General features: G+C 36.7%; 1 protein-coding gene across 4 annotated transcripts in view; it reads right to left on the reverse strand.

Moving 5' to 3' along the window:
• Positions 1 to 17,987, reverse strand: part of ATXN7 (ataxin 7) — a 146,843-nt gene that overhangs the window by 35,956 nt on the left and 92,900 nt on the right. For all 4 annotated transcript variants that reach the window (XM_081942794.1, XM_081942796.1, XM_081942793.1 and 1 more), the window contains one exon: positions 13,519 to 13,623. In XM_081942794.1, coding sequence (XP_081798920.1) covers positions 13,519 to 13,623 — 105 coding nt within the window. The remainder of the gene's footprint in view (positions 1 to 13,518; positions 13,624 to 17,987) is intronic.

The following is a 17,987-nucleotide window of genomic DNA, read 5'->3' on the forward strand; positions in this document are numbered from 1 at the left end:
AGACTTGTGGCTACATCTCCAACATTTGGAAGATAAATTTGGGTACATTTTGGCCAATCTCGCTGGAGGCAAATGCCATCTCTAAAACATTTTATAGAGATTTTCTTTGTAAGCTACTGCCGTTGTAAATTTATAATTTCTTTCCCATAGTTTATCCCATTTTTCTAACTTATATTATGGCCAAGATTTCTTCCCCAGCTAATCACTGTCTCCTTTACTGTCTCTTCCTCCATTTTATATCTTAAAAGAAAATTATATAATCTAGTAATCATTTTCCTCCTGTTCCTAATAATATTTTATCTAATTCTATTTGTTTCTTGTGTATTCCGTATTGTTCCCGATATTTTTAAAATCTTGTTTTAATTTGTAAATAGGGCCATTTCATATTTATTCCTTGTGTTTTCAGATCTTGTACTGATTTTAGTTCTCCTTTTTCATCTAAGAGTTCTGCATAACTTACCATTTTGCAGAGATCTACAGTATAGAATAATACTATTATTATTACTATTATTACAGAATAATCTTGAAATAGGACTCTAGTTTATTTTGAAAATGAGCACACTACCCAGTAACGAAACCTAGGCAGTGTGGCATGGAGGAAGCAGGATAAACAGAAAATCATAAAAATGAAAGACCTCTGCTGGATCATGATGAGACAGACATGAGAGCCATGCTTTTCCCTTTGGTATTTGTACATAATATATTCAGTCTGGGAAAAAAAATCAGATTTTATATCAGCTATCAGGTATAATTCCATCACGATCACTATCACCATTTCTGTTGTGCTGTCTTATTGTGGCAGGTGTGTTTGTTCCTAGGAAGGATGAATGAAGGACAGCAGAAGTACATGTGAAGAAGAATAATAATCTCCGCAAGGTCATCCATGGTATGACAGGCATTCTAGTTGCCAGCTGGCACCCGTATTGGGAAACATAGAAATCTGCTGGAGACAGATGTTTACTTTATCATCATTTCATATGGTTTTAAAACTGGAAGAAGAAACATTAATAACCTAGATGTGCTGATGACAAAATTCTTAATTGCTTCATATCAGGAGTTCCTATCAGGGGTATCTATTGTTAGGGTCACTAGGGGAAGTTACAACAGGAGGAGAGAGTAATGGGATGAAGAAAAAGCTTGAAAAAGATACAAGAGAAGGACCTAAAGGGAGGTATGGTTTTAATGGAAAGCAGGAAAATAGGGAGAAGGGTGTACTTCAGGAAATAAATAGCTAAGGAGAATTAGATGAAGATATAGTTATATTAAGAGGCGTTTTATCCACTGAAAGTCTGTAGAAATTCTCAGTCATCCAGGTCATGGTTGTCCCAAAGGTGCTTTTTCAGAAGGCAACTGGACTTTCTTGTTTCTCCTTTGAAGACATTTCGCTTCTCATCCAAGAAGTTTCTTCAGCTCTGACAGGCAGCCAACAGGCATTCCATTCCCCACTATCCTGTCAGAGCTGAAGAAGCTTCTATGATGAGAAGCAAAATATCTTCAAAGAAGAAACAAGAAAATCCAGTTGCCTCCTGGGACTTTGGGATTTTACCCACTGCCAATCTTTATGATACCAGTATTTATATTTTCTGTTATAGTGAAACCTTGCTTTAATGGCTCAGTAAAAAAGAAGTTGTGTTCAGGTTACCCAATTCTCTATTAAATTGAGGAATACCTCATCTGTGATGACTTCATCACAAAATTAAACAATTACATAATTGTTTAATAATATCATTACATCTATTACTTAAAGTAAACAAAGTGTAATTCTGTGCACTGTATTCAAAAACTGAATTTTTGCTGTGCCACTAATTTGTTCTGAGACTGCATTCTAAAAGCAATATTCATGGTACAATTATTTTATCAAACCATATATCTAATCGAATGGACTACACACACCTTTTTTAAAATAAAAATTAATATTATGTATTATATGATCTACAAATTTGGCGTTACATTTATCAAAAAAGTTTTTTACTTTCTTTGACATACATACATATATATATATATATATATAGGATCACTCAAAACTATACTGTTTATTTTTTTAACACAGGTAATCTTTCACTTATAATGGAAATGGAGCTAGACATTTTGTTTGTAAGTTGTACATCAATGTTACTAGATACGATTTTACAACTATTTTTATAATGACCATGTAAATGTGTCACCATGAACATCAAGTCAATCGCGTGGTCATTAAGTGAAACCAGCATTTCCAATGGGTGGGGTTTTTTGCATTTTTCTGCTGGAAAATGGCAAAAAATCCTAAAAATTGCAGTCATGTGACCATGGGATGCTGAAACGGATTGTAAATGCATGCCGGCTGTCAGGTGTCCAAAATGTGATCACTTCACCACAGTATGTGTGCGTAAATCACAATTTTGAGGATGGGTCATCACTAGTATTTTTGAAGTCCATAATAATTTTGAATGGTCATTAGTGACCAGTTGCAAACTGTGGACGATCTACATGAGATGTTATTGGAAGAAATGAAACCAGCAGATAAATTCATGTGAATTATAACATTCCTATTAATAATCTATCTTTAAAAAAACCTGACATCTAGAACTGGTAAATTAAAAAAATTACCAGTTCTATTGTAAATTTAAAATTCTAAGACATTCAGGGGGAGAAGCATCTCCCCACTGGAATAGCCTCTGGAGACCTGTATGGCACCCTCCCTTTCTAATACTTAAGAAAGCTGTGAAAATGTAACATTGGAAAACTTTAGACTAATATAATTAGGTAACACAATTTATGTTATTTGCGATACGGCTTTCAATTTTTTTTTACTGTTTATTACACGATACACAGGAAAGAATGCCAGGTATCTGTTCAGTGTTTGATAGTACAAATATAAAGTACCGTACTTTTCGGAGTATAAGACGTACCTTTTTCCCTCAAAAAAGAGGCTGAAAATCTGGGTGCGTCTTATACACTGAATACAGCATTTTTTGCCTCCTGAAACCCTGCCCTCTTCACCAAAATGGTTGTGCAAAGCCTTTAGGAGGCTTATAGAGTGCAAAAACCTTTTTTAAAATTTGCCTCTTCAGAATCTTGGTGCGTCTTATACTCGGGTGAGTCTTATACTCCGAAAAATACGGTAAGTATATAAACCGAGTTTGGGAAGTGCAGATTTGTCTTCTATCCTGCTAGTTTTTCCAGTTAGCAGCTTTAAGAAGGAATTTAAATCTGAGTATTATTTGAACTAAATTTTAGCTGTCAAATGGAATTATTTCTGGTTTAAAAAGATTGAAATGGAAGAAATGGCTAACGATGCGTGTATGTGCACCAGGTGGTCCCATGCTCTACATGTCCGTTCTGTTCTAGAGAACAAAATCAGCAATTGTGTTCTTTCCACGTCAGCCATCGAGAAAGCTCAAAGCGCATCACCGAAGAGAAGACTGGTTCCCTCAACTTTGCTGTTCTAAGATCACTCTGCATGAATAATGATAGTAGCAACCTACTTTAAGCTGTCATGCTGAGAAGGGGAAACTGTGAAGTCTAAATACTTCCAGCTTTTCTAGGGTGTAGTTACACAAATCACATACATTGTTCTTCATGCTACTTCACATGCACACACTGCAAATGAACTGACAGTCAAAGGATCCCACTGTGAAAACCTACGCGACAGTGATGACACTGCCCATAACTGGAAAAAGAGTTAGTGCTGCTAATTGATGTAAATAGGTAGCCACTAGTCTACTATGTATAACATACTATGTCTTCGCTATATGTCAGAGATTATTACAGAGTATCTTACAGTGGCATATTGCAACAACTATCATGACACTATTAACACATTAATTTAGATCTATTATATGTCTTTTAACTGCTCTACAAAATATGTATGCTGCATATATTTTTTTTGAAATATAGTACTGTTGATATCTTAAATAATAGGTGGTGAAGTTCTGGATGCTGTAGACACAATAAACAATACAGAAATGGGCTCTATGCAGGGCTGAGCAACCCATTTTAGGGTTATCGTGCAAATCCACTTTTGTTGAATGATTAGAGTTGCTGTATTGTTTGAAAGTTTTTTCCTGTTGTTTGAGAAACAGCTTCTAAGTTTGGTTTTGCAGCCACTTCATTCCATGGAATGACATGATTCCCCCTCTCAACTACAGTTGTAAGTGTCATAAATACAACTCCATCTTTTCATGCAATTGTATTCCTATAGTTCATAATTACCAATTGTTTTAAAGTACATGGAAAAAAGGATAAATAGTACAGGAAAATAAGGTAAATGGACCCTGATAATTATTTTAGAAATAGATAATAAAAAGCCATAGAAATGTGAGGATACATCATATCTGAGGCAGAGAAACTTCTCAACTTTACATTATTATATTTCAAAGGCTAAGCTGAATTTTTGGGAATAAAAGCAGATGCTTCAACTATGGTTATATTGACTTGCAGCAGCTCAGTAAAAATATGTACTCATAATCCAAGTTACAGTATTAACATACTCAAAACCATATTCTTAGTTTTAATTCCAGCATACCAAATGTGCTGGTGACAGATCTTAAAGAACAAATGTGAATGAGGAGGAACTTTCTGAAAGAAGGATATTTTTTCCCCTCCATGTTTCCTCACTTGGCATTTATAATCACTGCAAATGGCACAGGGTAATCTAGGATTGCGTTCAGATTGCCAACTGCCAAATTAGCAATGAAAACAAAATGTACAGCCTCAGTAAAGAAGCTTATGAGGTAGGAAGCAACTAATTGCTCAATGAATGATCCTCACATCCTGGCTCCTCCTCTTTCCATCCCATGCATTAAAATTTTTTTTTTAGAATGACAGAATTGGAAGGGACCCTGGAGGTCTTCTAGTCCAACCCCCTGCTTTGGCAGAAAACCTTATATCATTTCAGACAAATGATAATCCAGTCTCATCTTAAAAACTTCCAGTTTTGGAAACATTCACAACTTCTGGAGGCAAGTTGTTCCACTGATTGAGTGTTGCAATTGTCAGGAAATTTATTCTTAGTTCTAGGTTGCGTCTCTCCTTCATTATTCCATTGCTTCTTGTCCTGCCCTCAGGTGCTTTGGAGAATAGCTTGATTCCCTCTTCTCTGTGGCAGCCCCTGAGATATTGGAACACTGCTATCATGTCTCCCGTAGTCCTTCTTTTCATTAAACTAGACATACCCAGTTCCTGCAACCGTTCTTTATATGTTTTAGCCTCCAGTCCCCTAATTTTATATCCAACAGTTTTAACTTTTCACCTATGCCTTTGGGAAGAAAGAGAGACATCCCTCATTTCAAGGCATCTGTTCTGTTGAGCTTGCCATCTTTTATTTTGTATTGATTTTATTGTAATTTCTTTATTGGAAACTCTCCAGAAAATTGAGAGTTGGGTACCATGCGGATACTCCTTGATGTACGACTATAATGGAGCCTCAAATTTTGGTTGTAAGTCATTGTGGTTGTACCACATAAACGTAGTCAATTTTACAATAGTTTTTAAGAGGGTCATAAAGCAACCCTCATGATCATAAAGCAAATCACATGGTTGTTAAATGAATCATGTAGTCATTTTTCAGAAAGGGAGGGTTTTTTTTTTTTTTGCTGGAAACTGTCAAAAATATTGCAAATCTCAGTCATGTGATCAGAGGGCCAGCAGGCATCAATGGAAAATGGAGCCTGGTGAGATTTGAACTGCCAAATAGCAGTCAGCCGGCAGTCAGCAGAAGTAGCCTGCAGTACTGCATTCTAACCACTGCATCACCGTGGCTCAGTAATGGATAAAGACACAAAGAGTTTTGAAGATAGATGACTTAGATGTAGGAGTTGTCAAAAACAATCTGTATTATAAGATAAAATGAGCCTTTTATGATGTGCCTCAGAATATTTTTTATCCTAACCACAATTATTCCATTAAAATATTGTAATTTTTTCTGGAAGCAGCTTTATTTATTTTTTACTATGTACACAACCTTCTAAATAATTTTATAGAAAAGAAATATGTGAAATAAATGGGATTTATTTGGAAGAATAATTCAATAGATCTTACACTAGTATAAAAAATAAAAACTCCACTCAAGTCTGCATGCCGTTACAAACAACCACCTATGTATATTGCTGTTATTATAAATTCTTTGGGAGTGTGTTTTTTTAAATAAACAATATACAACTTTTAACAAACAAACCAATAATCATGCAATGATACTGTACAAAGTGATCAGGGCTAAAATTGTTAGGTGTTCTAAAACTGATATAAAGGAATTGGAAGATTACTCATTTTAAAACTGTGCCTATTTCAGAGCTTATACAATAGTTTTTATTTTGTTCTGTCAAAATTATTGAGAATGTGGAAACTATGCTGCTGATTTTTAGCAATTTTCTGACATTCAACTGTGCAACCAACGAGAATTCTAAGAGCTACAAAAAGTTATTTGTTCCTTCTGCAAATTTCCTTTAATAATTAATACACTTTGGGAGCATACCAGTAATAATAATTAATACAACTACCATTATTAATTTTCCAGTTAAACTACGGATTGTGTGGGTTAGAGGTGAATTGTATACTGAAGCTTTTGTATTTATTGTTATTTTTATGCAAGTGTTCCTGAGTCCTGAAAATTATTTTAAAAGCTCACCCACCCAGGCTAAAAAGGTTAAAAAAGGCTGCACTAGAATGCTCAATTTCAACAGACTCATTTCCTAAAACAAGCTTCCTTTCAGCAATTGTGCAATGTAATTCTTGAAAGGACAGTATAAATTCTACTATCAGAAACCGCATTAGATTAAATGTTATAATCTTTAAGACAGGGGTGGGGAACGATGGCCCCTTTATGACTTATGGATTTCAACTCCCAGAATTCCATGCTGGCTCAAGAATTCTGGGAGTTGAAGTCCACAAGTCATAAAGGGCCATTGTTTCCCACCCCAGCTTTAAGAGATAATATCCAAAATTGTCTTAAAGTAAAGATTCAGGCAAGCAACAGCTTAACAACCCTTACTGAAACTCAATCTTTGGAAACTCAAAGATGTTTCCCCCTTGCCCTCCATCCCATCAGAAATCACTCATTATCCTATGTATATTAATAAGGGCTTGAAGCCAATTCATTATGTCAATCCTCCCATGATATACAGCACAATCTACTCCTAAACTACTCCTACAATATTTGATGGTAAGTAGTCCCTTTATCTAAAGCATACTCATAGTGCTTTCAATATTAAATGTTCTCTTCCACTGTTTTCAAAAGAATATTATTAGCATGGCAGGGAGGAAAATGTTATTTAATTATTCATATAGTACTAAGTATTTCCCAAATGATTTTTATGATGATTAAGAAACACTTCAAAAGGAAATGCAGTTTTCATTTAAAAAGGGAATTATGTTTAACCTTTTATATTAGTCTTTATATGATATAGTTCAGTCCTTAGTGATGAAACTTCGATAGCCTTGTTGAGACAGTGCTACCCAGATTTATTTGGTAGAATATGTTAAAAAGGCTTTAATATTAGTTAATTAGAAAAGGGATAAATTCTGATTTAGAGAAAGGCTTATTTCTTTATTTAAACAATTTATAAGGCTTCCCTCCTACCAAAAGTGGGAAGTATATAAGGGTTAAAATAATCATCATAAACAGTTAACGAAAACCAAACCCTAGACAAAACAAAAACAATCTAACTCATAAAGAATACAGAATACATAATCACATTAAACAACAAAACTTTACTAACTACCCAGCCCAAATGTTTGGGGCAACAAGTTATTTAATGCCTTACAGAAGGCTAAGAGGTTCAGGGTCAACTTATGTTGTTCCATAGGGAAGGTGTTGCCACAGATAAGGCATGAGTGAAGGATCCAACAGGATAATATTGCTTAATGGAATGAACCCTGAGTATATACAGTACCTTACTTGCTAAATCTGATGGGGACAAGCAGAGACAATGGGAGATAAGCGGTCTCACAAACAGCCTGGCCCCAAGTCATGTAAAGCTTTAAAGGTGACAAACAGCACTCTGAATTGTACTTGGAAGCTCATTGGGAGCCTCTGCAGCTCACAGAGCAGTGGTATTATATGGATTACCACGAAATACCCAAAAGAGAGTTGAGCTGAAACTTCTCTCCCATCTGACCTCCCCAACTCCCTTTGCCAGCCTCCAGGCATTGAGAAAGGACCTCAATGGCATCAACTGTTTGGTCCAGGCAGAGATGTATAACTGAGTGTCATCAGCATATATCAGGCCAACAGTTAACCTCACCCAGTAGCTTAATGTGGATATTAAATAAGAGCAGGGAGAATAGAGCCCTCTGGCACCCTACAAAGCAGGGACCTCAAGTTCAATCTCCCCTCCCTTGTCAACCCTGACTGGAACCAGACCCAGAGAAAGGAGGAGAATCAACTTAATAGCATGCTTCCCACTTCTAATCCCCTAAATTGGCCCAGAAAGAGGCAGAAAATAAACGGTATCAAAGGCCACTGAGAGATCAAGGAGGATTATATTGTGAAGTTGGACTACAGCCCAACTCCACAATATTTATTTTGATCTTGTGCTAAGGTGTGGATGGATGAGTATCAAACCTTTTCTTTAACAGAGACAACAGGTATCTCAATCTCATACTGAAGAAAGTACATATTTTTCCCTTTAATGAGGTTTGAAGTGTTAGATCCTACTTTATGTTTTTTTTTCATGATTTAAATATTCTATAAATTGCTGTGTTATATAAGCTATCTGCTCAGTTGAGAGGAACAAATATTGGGAAGAAATAATTCATGAGATGAGATTGTATAGGTATTGAGGAAGGCCTTCAGCATTATAGGCGATGATGGACAGGATCATCTTCAACAAAGAAGAACGAAATGTAGAAGAAAAAGATGATCATTTCACTTGGGACAAAATTTTGTTTTTTATATTTTGTATTTGAAAAGAACAAGGTTTTCTAAAACTGCAGATACATTTAAATTCGTTTCACAGTTGCAGTGTCAATCGACTATAATATATTAGTGTATCGGTGTCCACCAAAAGTCTTACTGACAACGTAATAGTCAAGCAGAAAAGTCCGTTTTATTTGATACATGTAGATTGCAATTAGTATGAAAATAGTTTCTAAAAATCTTATTGTGTTTTAAGTAGTATCGGAAACACTAGATTCCCCATCTGCTGTGACTTAATTGCCAAAATAAAATTGGTTGTTTCTCCTTTTCTTCACAGCAAGGAATCCGGCCTATCTGTCTAGTGCCAGACAGGCACAAGTTGTGGCTGACTACCAACAAAAGGCCTGAGTTAATTACTGTGTATAGTTTAACAAATTACCATTAAAACTTGAGTCGGTTCCATATAAATGCTTATCCGGTCTTCAAACAGTAGTTCACCAACTCTAGATTCCAGCAATGGGATTTAATCTCTAGTTCTAGCAATGGTTGATTTAATTTCTTTTTGGCAGAGCTGTGTGAAATTGTATCACCGCTACACAGAGTACTCTTGGCATTTCCCCAGGAGCATTTTGCACTTCAGCTTCAGTGAAGGAAGTGTTTCAGTAAGTCACTTTAACCAATTACTTTGTAACTGAAATAGTACATTGTTTAATGAAATTTTGCCAATGGGGTAGCCCTTCCAATAAAATAAGTAAACAAGGCCTGGAACTCTGTGTCCATTACAATATTATGCAAAGTGAGAAATTCTTAGGTTGTACTGTAAGGCTAGTTTAAGTTTCATTTGCGGTCAAGTTATAGAAAGAAGGGTGTGAGCCATGTTTTCAATATAACCCCAAAACCATATATTACGAGGAGTTTCTTTTGTGATAGGTTGTTATAAAAGCAATACTTCCTTTAAAGTACTGGTGCCTCTTTCTCCTTGTTTCCATAAATTAGCATTTAGCAGCGGCTGATAAAATGCTGTGGTTATTGGTATTTGTTTTACTGTATAATCTGTCATTAACAGTATATTGCTGAAGCACTGTTTGTGCTGGTGCATTTTGTTTTCTTCTTTTTTTAAAATAATTTTTTATTTATTTTTAATTTTCAAAACAAAAACAACACATTCTTCCTTACATACTGTATCAGTTGGTTACAAAAAGGCTTTCGTGCATCTCTTCCACAGTCAACAAACATAATTCGTATTAACTCAAGTATTTTAATTCAGTTTCCTTATGTTGTACCCATACCTGTATATATACCTGGTTATCATTATCCCTCCTTTATTTAACTATATCCTGCATCATAACATTTCCCCCCTAATAATCAAGACTTAACTGTATCTAACTTAGTTCTTTTTTATTAACCTTTATATATAATCTAATCTTCCTTTCATGGATACCATTCAATATTCATATCCAATTATTATCATAACACTACACATTGTATACATTATTATCATTATCAATTATTTATTTAACTATATCTATTGTCACTAAATTTCACTAAATTTAACTAGTTTTAAATTATACTCTTTCATCTATCAACCTGTATCTTTCCAGTAGCAAAACAGTCTCATATCTTCTGCCATTTGTGGTGTCAGTCCTCTAATCATCTCCTTAATCAAATTTGTATGGACTCCTCTTAGCAACTCCTTGCTTATAAAATCTCTCATGTAATTTCGATGCCCTTCTTCTGTTTCGTTAATCAGCTTATCTTTGATTGTCGGTAGTATTATCAATGATATTGCTAATAAAATTTCTCTCTTTAAATCCATAACCTTTTGTTTTTTTATTCTTCGGTATCTTGCCATCTGGGTAGATTTCCCCTCCATTTAATTCCTCTTTCAGTATTCCACTTTTTCCATTTTCAGAGATAAACCAATCACCATAAATATCAGCAATTTTAATTTCTTTATATTCATTTTCCTCTTCGATTTTTAGGATTTTAACCACTTTTTCCACTTGATAAACATCTCCAACTTCTTCATCATATTTTGCTGTTAGATGCTCTAAGTCTTCCAACTTCTTTTCTATCCTCTCATATGTGTTTGATAATTTTTGTATTTCTGAGAATATCTTTTGCAGACTTAAAATTTATTTCTGCTGTTGAAATTGTGCCATTATCTCCAGCTAACAAACACTGCTGCTCTAGCTTGGAAGGTTTTAACAAGATTAAGCATAGATTCACAATAACGTTTTATTTTCACCTTTCTCTGGTTAAAGATATCCTTCAAAGGGACATCTGTATGCTATTCTTCTTATCACTCTCTATAAACAAGCAGTGAGACCTTGGAGTGCCAAGCCAGGATAATCAGTGAGAAAAGTAAGAGTGTTTTGTTTCCAATATACAAACCTCCATCCTCCGAGAAGCAGCGTTATTGTTGCAATTTTCTTTGTTTCTTTTTGTATTTTGGGAGGAAGAGCCAATATCGCGACGAGACGACGTGCGATCTCAATGCTCTGAGATCGCAGTCAATACTTTTGCCGCTGGGTGGTCCAAACAGACCTAAACCGTCCCGCAGAGACGGTGAACAGGAAAAATACATCTTGCTGATCTCAGGGACATTGCAAAGTCCCTGATCGATCCAAGAGAAATTCTTCAAGCTGGCGACAAAAAATCCAGCCATTAGGCTGATGAAGTCGGGGCGGCTCCAAAACTGAAGAATACGGAAAGAGAAAGTGTTTCCAGCTGGTGAGAAATTTTTACTGTTTTAAAAGAGACTGCCTATAAAAAACTTAAAATTAATTTAAATTGGAGAACAGAAGAAATAAGCAGCGGAATTAAATTTGGAATGGTTTTGGACAGTGGGTTATCTTTTTAAATGCTATCTTCAAGGATGGAATTTATGCAAGCCTTTTAAAACGAATGAATTAAGTTTTCTTCTTCTATTTTTTTAAATTATTCTTTGTAACCTATGGACTAAAATTCTCCTCTTTCATTACTGTGGGTATTCTTCTAACTCATTCAAGAATCGGACTTTTTTTAAAACTTGAAATACAAAAAAACCATTTTGTTTTCTTCTTGCTTTTAAAACTGGTTTGTATGAATCAAATTTTACTTGAATATGTTAAGAGTCTCTCAGTAGCTTCATCTAGAACAGAGGTGGAGAACAATGGCTCCTTTATGATTTGTGGACTTCAACTCCCAGAATTCCTGATCCAGCCATGCTGGCTCAGGAATTCTGGGTGCTGAAGTCCACAGGTCATAAAAAGGCCATAGTTCCCCACTCCTGGTCTAGAAATTGAAAGAATGTCATAGACGCTCCTAAAGAATGGCCTCCAAAATAGGTATGGCTAGTCACCAATAAATCATAATGTTTGCAAAAGAAGTGCAATAAAATTTATTCTGCTACAGGGAATAATTCTTACAACAGGAGAACCGTCTGTGTGTCAATACTTGACCAAAGAAAATGAATGAGATAAATAGCCAGAAAGGCATTAAACCCATTATATGCTAAATTAATATCTTGGGGCATTAAATTGATATGGTATAAAAAGTAGGAAGAAAAATGAGGAAACAATGGAGAGGAGGAAAAAGAGGAGGATCAAATGAAGGAATTGGAATTTTAAATGTAAAGTCTAGAAAAAGAAAAGATGGCGGAAAGAAGAAAAAAAGGAGAGCTGAAAGTCATTAACAGGAAAGATCTTCACAGCTTTGACTTCTGATAAATAGCTTTCTGATTTAACCTCTTCAAGTACAGTGATTCTATAAAGGAGCACACAATGCTCAAAACATGAAATGCCACAACATTAGGAACCCCCATTCTAATAAATAAATAAACGAAATTGTAAGTAGAATGAGAACTTTTCACAATCTGATTACAAAATCTAAGCAGCAGTAAAGAACTTTGACACAGATTTTGAGAATTTTGTTTAGAACTTTTATATACTATATTTTAAGGAAAATTCAATTGTTGTTTTCTTTCTGTATTTTTGAGAAACATTTCTATGTTAATGCAGGCTACAGCTTTAGAATTTCTCCAGCCCAAATGCTGAGTCTGATTCTGCTCAGCCTTTTCAGATCAACCAGAACAGGTTAAGTGCTGCCACCTAGCTGAGCCTCACTAGATCATTTTTAAACAGCAGAACATAATCAAAAGATAAAAGTTGAAAGGACAACTGAGTACTCCTCTTACCCAGATATGATTACTTTTGATAACTGAGTGCTTATTAAATCCTATGTATAACATTTTCTTGCAGACAAGGATGTTGTCTCTAGAATCCCCATAAAACAAAGTTTGAACATATAGAGGAAAAGGCATTCAAATGTACATTTTTCCCGAAGTATTATTTGCACAACTGGTTTAAATTACCAAAGCCAGACTCCATCCTGATAGCACATAATAGTAGTTGTAAGGCCAAAATCCAGGCCTGATTTATAATAAAAATGTAAAGAATAACATTCCTAGTTTTCATGTGCAAAGGCTAAATAATACAGTGCTATAGTTATTGTGCTAACATTTCCCTAAACATTAAAAATGTCCAGTTGTTTGTTATAATTTAATACTGATGAATTATTCATATTTTTACATATTTACATAATGCAAATGCACCATCAGCTTTTAAGACAATAAACAAAGATAATTAAAAGCTGCGAAGCTTAATCTTCAAACCCTGACAATTAAAAAACGGTCCAGTACTTACCATAATGTGATTGAAATGCCTGTGGTTTTACGACCTGATTACAGTGGTTACACATCACCAAATAGAAATCATCATGAGCTGGGCAAAGACCAAATATTGGCATATCTAAAATAAAAAGAACAATATATATCTATATCTATATCTACATATATATCTATATCTCACTGCTAATCAGAATCAGTGTAAAATGTATATAAAAGTATTATTTGATGTTACCATAATTGAAACCCTGATATCGTATTTCAAATACACAAGGGGGCCAAAGCCCAAAGGGAGAAAATGAGCATGCAGTTATTCAACTATTTATATTTATAAAAGCATTTCAAAAGTCACCTTGCTCCTCGGAAAAGCTCCCTGTGATTTCCATTTCAAAACACAATAATTTAACCACATAAGATACTGTATACAGGAGAGATAAGAATAGGGAAAAATATTTAAAAACCAAGACCGGAGATAAAATGTTCAAAATATTTTGAAAATTATTTAGCAGAACCATACAGGCAAAACATGTTAAACGATTTCCTAGAATTAAACATGAATATGCCAAATTAACATATTTACACCAACATAATTTCCGCCCCACTCAGCTGGAGCTAGAAAATTTCTATCCCAGGTCTCTTTACTCCCTTTTTCTGAATGGTGAGAAAAATAAAAGGATCTCCACAGAAGATCATCAGCCAAATGAGGTGCATATAAGACTTTCTCATATTTTGCCAAATGTATTATGTTTTCTTATTTACCATAAATAAGATATTTGTCATTACTTTGCCATAATTGACATACAACTGAACAAGGAAGAAATTTATACTATATTAAACAAAACACTATTAAGCCTGGGCAGAGTAATTAATAATTAGTACAAAAATAACATACTGAAGCTATACCGAAATTTGGCCAGTTTGTTTGTGATCCAGCTTGCACAAATGTAGGAAGTTAATTAGAATATTTATTAAAATAATATGCCAGCCATTTCGCTATCCATTTATGAATATATAAAACACCTGTATGGAACAATGGATATTCTGGGCTTTGTTTCCTAGCACAATCAGAAGAATTAACTTTTAGTTTGACTGATCGGCATATTATAACCAAACCATCTAATGTCCCAGAGGTATAAATCTTATTAGAGAAAGTGAGAGAAAACAAAACCCCCAAAACCTTCCATACTTCACTAACTTCCTATTTAGCATTTTCATTATTAATAAACATTAAATACCATTTAGTGTTTTAAATTAGATTTTCTTTAAAAATGTTATAAACTACTTGTCACATGGCTAAGAAAATATGTTACGTAAAATCCTTGGGATAGAGATTCCAAGCTACATTTTAGGAAAGGGTTCCTAATCTTTGGTCATGAACACCACCACCCCTTTGAGAGTTTAGCAAAACCCATGGACCCCCTTCTCAGAAAAATGTAATTATACTTATAAAATACATGCTAAATATATTTAATATGTGATATTACAAAGGAATCCAATTATGCTCAAATTACAAATATGTAATATAGTAATAAATATGTTTCTTTATTAATCCAATAATTCATTAACAAGGTATGGTACATTTCAATTAGATGTCTGTGAATGCAACCAACTGCTGACAGTCGCCCCCCCCCCCCCCCCCAAGTTATAGACCCCGGCTTAAGATTCCCTGCCTTCAAAGCTTACAACTAAGACAAATTAAAAATGGCTAACAAGTTGTTGTAGCTTCTGTCTCACTATTTGGATGGGGGCCTAAATTGGAAGCCACAATTAGAGCCTTAGGGTGGGAAGTCCATTAAAACAAATCTTGGAAGAATGCAATGGCCTGACGCTATTTTTGTAACTCTGCCAAGAAAAATACCTAGATTCAGTCAGCAGCAGACTAGTTCAACCTGAGAATATTGTTATATATGCTGTGGTTCAGCAAACAGTCAAATATTTGGAACATTGTTTTATATTACTTTATAGAAATACGAAGCAGTTATACAGGAATATACCATATTTTTCGGAGTATAAGACGCATCGGAATAAAAGACGTACCAAGATTTTGAAGAGGTAAATTTTTTAAAAAGGTTTTTGCCCTCCCCGGCTCCCAGGAGCACTCTGCAGGCATCCCAAACCCTCTGCACGCCCCGTTTTTTGTGAAAAATAGGGCATAGAGGGCTTGGGAGGCCTGCAAAGTGCTTCTGGGGACAACCAGGCTTGTTCACACCCCTCTTCGCAACCCCGCTTCCTTAGTCTTGGGGCAAAAGCAGGTGCCAGGCTCCAGGGAGACTCCCGACCCGGCGCTCTTGCATTCCAAAGCTTCCTTTCCATCCCACGCTTCTTTCACTAGCCAAGATCCTGATGATGCCAATAGCTTTTTCCGGAGACAAAGTGGAGATCTAGCATCCTGAGAAAAGCCTTCATGCAGAGGAGATTTGTCCTCTTCCCTTGCTCCACCCCCCTCATCTGCCCGGATCTGTCATGCAGCAAAGAGATACTGTAGCGGGGCGCAATAGCAGCAGTAGCATAAGCATTGCATGACAGATCCGGGGGGCACTGGGGTGGAGGGTGCAGCAAGGGAAGAGCATGGAATGGAAAGGAAACTTCGGAATGCAGGAGCACTGGGTCAGGAGTCTCCCTGGAGCCTGGCACCTGCCGCATTACTAAGTTTCCTTTCCATCCCAGGCTTCTTTCACTAGCCAAGATCCCGACGATGTCAACAGCTTTTTCCAGAGAGAAAGTGGAGATATAGCATCCTGAGAAAAGCCTTCGTGCAGAGGAGATTGGTCTCTTCCATCCACCCCTCTCCCCAAATCTGCCCGGATCTGTCATGCAGCAAAGAGATACTGTAGCGGCAGTAGCAATAAGCACTGCATGACAGAGAACGCAATAACAGTGTTTTCAGGTGGCAGCGTGGTGATCTCGACTGCCTGGAACTGTCTAGAAGGGACAGGTGAAGTAGGCACTGTGTGAGAGACGTAAGGCAAGGTGGCTCGCTGCTTGGTCTCCCCCTTCTCCAGACAACCTAGTCAGAGGGCGGTCAGCTTCTGCTCCTGGCCCAGGAGAGGGATCTGGCCAGAAAGAATACAAGCCCCATTTTTGCAATTGCAGAGAAGGCGCCGGGCGGTTCCAGGCTGCAGCAAGCAAGCAAGCAGATTATGAGAATAAGAGAAGCTCTGAGGGAAGTCCTGCCTTAGCACTTGGCCACCACAACATGAGTGATGTCAAACTGGCCACACCCATCCCACCACACCCACCCCAAGGTCAAACACCACCCTGACGTGGCCCTCAATGAAATCGAGTTTGACATCCCTGCTGTAGCCAATCACATTCTGAGTTTAGATGCAATAGGAAAGCCTGTCTTCCTGGTATGTGAACAAATGAGTTTCAGTTTCAGTTTGTTTCTCTCTCTGTCTCTGTTTCTGTCTCTCTGTCTCTCTCACGCACAAGTCTTTTGCCCAAAAGTGTTGAGGATTATTTGAACATTAATTCATAAACAAGCCAGTATCTGAAAATAACATTTAGTGCTGATTTGTTCTAAAGCTAAACAAATCATAATTTAGAATTTACAGTTTTCTAAATTTCAGTTTACTTAAATTCTATTTATGAATTCGGAAGTGAATACTTTGAATCTCTTTATAGGTGCATTAAAGGAGACATGAGATGGGTGTTCCTTAGAGGGCTCATTTATGTAGTTGCAATCTACCATGTTTATTAAATTTGTCATCCATCTCGCTATCCATATCTATTCAAAATTTTCATGCTTCCGATATAACTGCACTGGCATTATCATCCTGATCAATTTTTTATTATGTACTGAACACACTACATTAATTACTGTTCACAATTAAGAGCTAAATAATTTCAATTCTTAACAAAGTAGCCTACATAATGTTCATAGTTTTGTAACTAATTTAGCACTGGTATAGCATAGATCAGTGATGGCAAACCTATGGCACGCGTGCCACAGGTGGCACACGGAGCCATTTGTCAGGGCACGCGAGGCGCTGCCCTGTCAGCTGGCCAGCGCACATGCGCGCGCTGGCCAGCTGAGTTCACCATTTTTAAAAGCCATTTTTTCGCTCTCCCCAGGCTCCAGAGGCTTTATAGGAGCCTGGGGAGGGCGAAAAGAGCTTCCCCCACCTCCCCTGGAGGCCCTCCGGAGGCTTCAGGGACCGTCCCTGAAGCCTTCGGAACGCTTAAAGTGACTTCCAGTTTGCTTGGAGGGTCGTTTTGAGCGCTCCGAAGGCGTCAGAGAAGCCTCCAGATGGTCCCTGAAGCCTTCGGAACGCTTAAAACAACCCTCCGAGCAAACCAGAAGTCACTTCCGGTTTGCTCGAAGGGTCGTTTTAAACGCTCCGAAGGCGTCAGGGAAGCCTCCGGACCGTCCCTGAAGTCTCTGGAGGGCCTCCCGGGGGGGGCAGGGAGGCTCTTTTCACCCTCCCCAGGCTCCTATAAAGCCTCTGGAGCCTGGGGCGGGTGAAAAAAGCATGTAAAAATGGGGGG

The sequence above is a fragment of the Natrix helvetica genome (assembly GCF_964273705.1).
Source record: "Natrix helvetica genome assembly, chromosome: 1".
Classification (NCBI taxonomy): domain Eukaryota; kingdom Metazoa; phylum Chordata; class Lepidosauria; order Squamata; family Natricidae; genus Natrix; species Natrix helvetica.